The 6,629-nt window shown below is 30.2% G+C and overlaps 1 protein-coding gene across 1 annotated transcript; it reads right to left on the bottom strand.

Moving 5' to 3' along the window:
• Nucleotides 1–1,121: 1,121 nt before the first annotated feature.
• On the bottom strand, nt 1,122–1,668 carry LOC115980527 (TMV resistance protein N-like). The gene has a single exon (XM_031102761.1). The coding sequence runs from the start codon at nt 1,620–1,622 to the stop codon at nt 1,122–1,124; it is 501 nt and encodes a 166-aa protein (XP_030958621.1). The 5' UTR covers nt 1,623–1,668.
• Between the last annotated feature and the right edge of the window lie 4,961 nt (nt 1,669–6,629).

The raw sequence follows: 6,629 nt of genomic DNA, 5'->3' as shown, positions 1-6,629 counted from the left end.
AGTTCTAGTTGTTGACTTGAGTTCAAGTAATGACTTTTAAATAAAGCAATTTTCTCTTGCACCTTTAACTTTGAATTTCATTTGTGGCTTTGAGGACATTATTAGATTTAATGGAATCTTTTATCTGACTATAACTTATAAATATAAGTTTGATTTATAAATATGTAATATATGGAATTGTAGAAATATTTTTTTATTTAGATTTATGTGTTTTGTTGTTGTTTGTTATTGTTAAATTTAATCGCCTATTTATTTATTTTTTATTAAGACTCAAATATATTAATGAAAACACTAGAGGATATTTAATGTTATGAAATGATAGTACTTAAAAGAATAAAAGAATTTTTTTTTAAAATAAAAAAGAACAATAGAAAGATCAAAGTAACTTAGAGGTGAACAGGAAATCTGATGACCTGGAGGCATAAAGTAAATGTTTTCCTTTACAATATTTTCCCCTACAAGAGTTGTTTAAAGGGTTACTATAAATTTGTTTCTAGAATAGAATCAAATCTATTGGGTTTTATAAATATCAATTTTGGAGAATACGCACAAAATTTCTTGTGTTTCTAAGAGAAAATCAAGAGAGAGATTATTGAAAATGAGAGTTACAATCACTTATTTTATCATGGGTAAAGTGTTATAATTGTAAAAACTAAAAAAAAATAAATAAATAAAAAAAGTTTGAAACATTTTTCTAACACCCACAAACGTTTATATTTCAAGTGGTACAACCTTTGGCCACAAAATTGCAGAAAACGCAATTTTATATAATCTCAGTTGACGTTTGGTCTACATTTAGTCAACCGAACTTATGTATAGGGACATATAGAGAGTGTCACCTCTCTCTCAGTTGATCCAACTCTCAATTAACACTTGGGTCGACCCAGCTCTAAGTTTTAACTTCATCATTTACCTATTTTCCACTTGTTTACTACGATTTCCTTAACTCTACCTTCACTAAAGAGGTATTAACATTTTTCACATAAAAAATAGGGATTAAAGATTATTTTTCCACTACCAAAGTGGAATCAAACTTGTATTACAACCTATATTTTGTATTTTTCCTAAATTATGTGCTTTAAAATATATCATAAAAATGAATAATAAAGGGTTAAGAGTGGTTACCCATTTCCTAAATGCCATCCAGACAAATTGGCTGCTTCAGTTAGAGCATTCCTCCATTTTTGAACAATTTCAAGGTTAGATTGGAATCTTTTCTCATGTTTGTCAACCTCTGCTTCAAGATTCCCCTTCTGGTAACGAAGGTCCGACGGATCAACATCATAAAAAATGGGATGCATAAGGTGACCCTTTGATTTCACAGATTGAAGAATCTCAACAAGTTCGTTCAAGCACCATGTAGATGATACATAGTTTCTAGAGAATATGACAAGTGAGAATCTGGATTCTCCGATTGCTGTGAGAAGAGCTGGAGAAATTTCTTCACCCTTCTTAAGCTTCTCATTATCTCTGAAGATGTTAATACCAGAACGAAGCAAATAATTATGTAAATGACCTGTGAAGTTATTACGGGTATCCTCACCTCTAAAATTCAAGAAAACATCATACTTCCATTTACGGTGATTCGTTGAGGAAGCCATAGTCATGATAGATTCACTCATTTGTGATGAGCAAGAAGCACAAATTGCATTGTCCTCGTCTTTATAATATAATAATAATTGAACCTAAACCTATGTACGTAGTTTATCATTCTTCTAATTACTTACCAATAGAATCTTGCATACTTTTACTTTTTCTCCTAAAGCTATAGCTTTTTTCTTTCCTTTTTTATTTATAAGAGTTTAGAGGGCCGGACAGATTTTCCACCAAACAGATTTTCCACCAATCTCTTCACACCACACACACACCGTACATGCTAATGTTTGTGCTGTGGTGTACTCGAAGTGACGGGTTTTTCTTTTCCTTTTGTGTGTGTGGCTTTTTTCTTTCCCTTTTTCTTCTAAAGCTAAAGCTTTTTTCTTTCCTTTTTTTATTTTTAAGAGTTTAGAGGGCCGGACAGATTTTCCACCAATCTCTTCACACCACACACACACCTTACATGCTATGTTTGTGCTGTGGTGTACTCGAAGTGACGGGTTTTTCTTTTCCTTTTGTATGTGTGATTGTCAGTAGCACAAACACATCCACTTTTTTGCCTTTTAACTGGGCTCCGAAGTCCGAACTCCCATGAGAGCCACGAGAATGACTGGCGGTCCAGTCTCTTTATTTTTTGATGGTCTGGCGGTCCGGTCTAAATAATTTGAGAGAGAGAGAGAGAGAGAGAGAGAGGGAGAGGGACAAAGAGAGAGAAAAATTAGAAGAATGATAAAATAAAAAATAGGTAATTGGAATCTCGCACAGAGAGGCAGAGACAGACGAACAGACAGAGATTCGTCATGTAATTTACATTTTAATCATTAAAATAATTTGCTTTAAATGTAACTTTCATATGAAAGTCCTTCCCTTGTTAAAATAGTACTCTTAGAGCATTCACAGTAATAAAACTAAAAATTTAGTTATTTCATTCTATCAAAAGTTACTTTATCTATTTTATCTACACACATATTGCAGCAGTGGATCTATTTTAACTTTCAATACAATAAAATAATATAAATATCATAATAAAATAATATAACCACTACAATAAAATAATATATTTCACTACCAAAAAACATCCACAGTACCAACCACAACCACCTCTACCATCAGCCACAACCACAACCATAGCCACAACCACCACTACCACCACCACCACCAATCCACAACAAGGAAAAAAAAAAAAAAAAAAACCCAAACCTCGAATCTTTTTCCTCAACCTAGACAAAACAAAATCACCAATCACAAACAAAATAAAAAATCACCAATCACAAACAAGCACAACGTCGGTGAGCTAGGTCGGCAGAAGGGATGGGTTGGCGAGCTCCATGGGTTTCCCAGTCAGGTACCCAATATCCACGAGCAAGCACTCCAATCGGCGGCGTGAGTCTGAGGCAGATGACGGCGTGGGTCTGAGGCTGATCGGCGGCTTGGGATGGCTAGTGGGTCGGTGATGTCGAGCTTCGATGGTGGCAACATTGAGGATGAGTCGGGCTGGCGGCGATGAATGAGGGAGCTTGAAAGAGTGACGTTGAGAGAGTTTGCTTGAGAGAGTTTTGAGAGCTTCTGGAGTGACTAAGAGAGAGAGAGGCACAGAGAGACTGAGAGAGAGAACCACTGTTTATTATTTTAATCCACCCGGGAGTAAAATAATAATTTTTTTGTTTAACTCTCATGAATAGTGCACATCTATTTATAGATGTGCACTGTAGCAATGGAGCTTAAAAACATAGATTTAACTCCATTATTGAAGCATGATTTTGGTGTTTAAGGAGCTAAAATATAACAATATACCAATATAGCACCACTGCTGTGAGTGCTCTAAGTGTCCGTTCAGAATTAACTTATTTTGTTAAAATTATTTTTTTTTTTTTACTAAAAGTATTATAGATAAAGGTAAAATTTGGTTGAAATAACACAGTGGGATCCATGAATAGTACCAAAAAATACAATAGGACCCATGAATAGTAGCAAAAATAAGCTAAATAGTAAAATAAGTTGACAAAAATAATTTTTGCCAAACTCACACTTATTAAAAATCTATTAGTAAAATTCAAGATATTTCAAAAATTATCACTATTTATATTAAATGATTTTAAACTTATGTCGTTGATAAAAATAAAATACTGTATGACATGCTTAATTAAAATTATTATTTAATTTTAGTGATCTTAGTAAACCTATTCTCAAGTAAATAAATAAATATATTCATTATTAACCGGTGGTCCATATGGACATACTGCCAATTGATTAATTGTGTCAAATATATTTTATAAATTTGATATGTAATTTTTGAAACTTCTAATTTTAATTTGTTAGTTTTGAAATTTTAAAGCTTAATTTATTACTTTTTAAAAATTTAGGGTCTAATTATTTGTTAGTGTTTTTAAAATTATTTAATTTTATATTATACTTTTTAAAATTTTATGCTCTATTTTGTTACCTTTGAAATCTTTCCTTTTAATTTGTAAAACCCCTACACTATAAGACTTAAATGGTAATTATTTCAATAGCTCTTATTCCTTATAGGAAAAAATTTAGTTACAAAATTGATTGTAACCTAAGACTATATACTTACTCAATATCTTTTTATTGAAGGTAAATTTTGACAAATCCACCATTGGATTACATCTACTTCTTATATCTTCCATGCTTACAAAATTTCTAGAAAATTAAAAATCAATAGCTATGTCATTAATAAATTGTTTAAATTGCAAGTTTTTGTAGTTTAAAATTATGCATAAAATATAAACTTATAGATCATATAGTAAATAATATCCAATTGATATAAAATTTGATATGTATATTAAGAGCGTAAAGAATATACAATTCAACGGTTGGATTTTCAAAATATGTAGTAGTGTTTATTTTATTGAATAAGGTTGTATGTTTAAGTTACAACCAATTTTGTAACTAAACTTTGTCCTTCCTTATATTGCCCTTAACTTTTTCATTTTTTTATTTTATTATTTTTTTTAATTAGGAATTTTATCAATAACAGTTTTACGTCAAGGTAAAGTAATGCATGAGGAGATTTGATCTCTCCCCTATTCAAACAATAACAGTATTTTGGCATACAAGTAGGGCAAGCACAATTGCTCTTGTAATAAGCACCATGAAGCTTTCCACCCTCCGAAGATAAAAGTTTTCATACTTTGATTTTTTTTTTCTTTTCTTCTTTTGACAGATAGGATAAAATTCAAATCTATAGTGTCTACTTTATGATAATTGCTCTTATCATATGGTGTCCATCATCAGGCTAACACAATTAGTTTTTTTGTGTAGGCATGGTTTGAGCCATAAATCTTTTATTCAACAAGAGCCAATTAAACTAACTAGAACCCACGTAATTTAATTGTTAGAAACTATGAATTAGTTCCTTTGTTCCATTATTATAATGATATAAAAAATTTATTTATTGTTAATTGAGATTATGGAGAAATCTTGAGCATAATAATGAGTTCAAAATATGAAAAAACACCGAAGGTTGTTTAATAAATTAAACTAAGTATGAAAAAACAAATTATGGTTTGCTTTTATATTAGATTTTAAATGATAATTACAATTGTTTATTTACTTCATTATAAATATCAGTTAATTTTTTTTTTCCATATTGGCTTTTAGTTAAAACACTAAAATCATTTAAGGAGTAATTACACTTCCCTCTCTTGAGGTATGGAGAAATAACACCCCACCCAAACTTAAAAGAAAAAACACTTTCTGCCCTTAACGGTTGATTAACTAAACTTTATTCAATTAATAAAATTGTTAACCTGCACTTTGCTTAGTGGAAGGTTTTTAAAATTATCTTATTTCATAATTAAAATTCAGTGCTTTTAATTTTTAATTAAAGTGTTAAAATATTATTTGTGAATTTTCCTTATTAATTTTTCTTCTAGTTTCAACGGGTTATGGGGAGATTTGTCGTTGCAAGTGTTTTGGTACTTCATAAATTTTGCATTTTTATTCTAAATTTAACAATTATTTTTTTACTAACCACAGTTAAAATTTTATAAAGAAATTCTTAAAAATTTAGAATATTTTATTACTAATATAATCAAAAGTAGGGGGAGTGTTAATTTCCTCAAATCTCAAAGGAGGAAAGTTTTTTTTTTTTTTTTTTCCAAGTTTGGGGTGGAGTGTCATTCCCCCAAACCTCAAAGGAGAGGAGTGTAATTACCCCAACATTTAAAATTGTGTAATTAATCTTTGATCATTTTTTAATAAAATTCTCATTAATCTTTAGGGCTAGCCACATTCATCATAAAATCTGAAAGATTAATTATGGAAGACAATTAAGCACTAATGGGAAGATATTTCCTAAAAGGTAATAGTATTAAATGCATTAAATGCTAATAGATTTCTCATAAAAGATGATAGTCAATTAGGTTTAAATCTCTAATTTGAATCTACTTCATTTTGATAAGGAAAATCTTAATGTTCTAATTGAATATTAAAATCTTTCTGATAATCAAACTTTAATGACGTAAGATAACTAATTTGAATCTGAACTTGGAAGTCAATTAAGTAAAAGACAAGTAATTAATGAGATAACTAAATGCAAATCTTTCCTAAAAGACGTAAGGGTTTTAATTCTAAATAGTTGGCATGATAAGACATTAATGATTGAGAATCAAGAAATCATATTGCCTAATGGATTGAAAATAATTGAATTTGAATTTAAAAGCTGACTAGGAAAGCACAAAACACTTAATGACTTTATTAATGTTATGTTCATTTCTAAAGACTTGAATATCTGAATTCAAAATAAATTGATATCTAAGATAATAAAGTTTTTTTTTTTTTTTTGGTTGAGAAGAAAGTAATAAAGGTTAATTGAGTGAAGAGATGTATTGAAAGGGAAGAGCATACTTTTTGATACAAGATAGAATTTCTACTCTACTCTAATCTAAGTTACATGTATGTGAAGTTCCCTCCAGGAAACTTGAATCTCGGCCTTTGTCCCCCATACCCCACAAGCATTTATACTTGTGGAGTGACTAGGGACGGAGCCAAAGTTTTGAGTCAAGGGG

Source organism: Quercus lobata, chromosome 3 (assembly GCF_001633185.2).
Source record: "Quercus lobata isolate SW786 chromosome 3, ValleyOak3.0 Primary Assembly, whole genome shotgun sequence".
Lineage (NCBI taxonomy): Eukaryota > Viridiplantae > Streptophyta > Magnoliopsida > Fagales > Fagaceae > Quercus > Quercus lobata.
The sequence above is the reverse complement of the archived record's forward strand: the minus strand, read 5'-3'. Positions and strand labels throughout refer to the sequence as shown.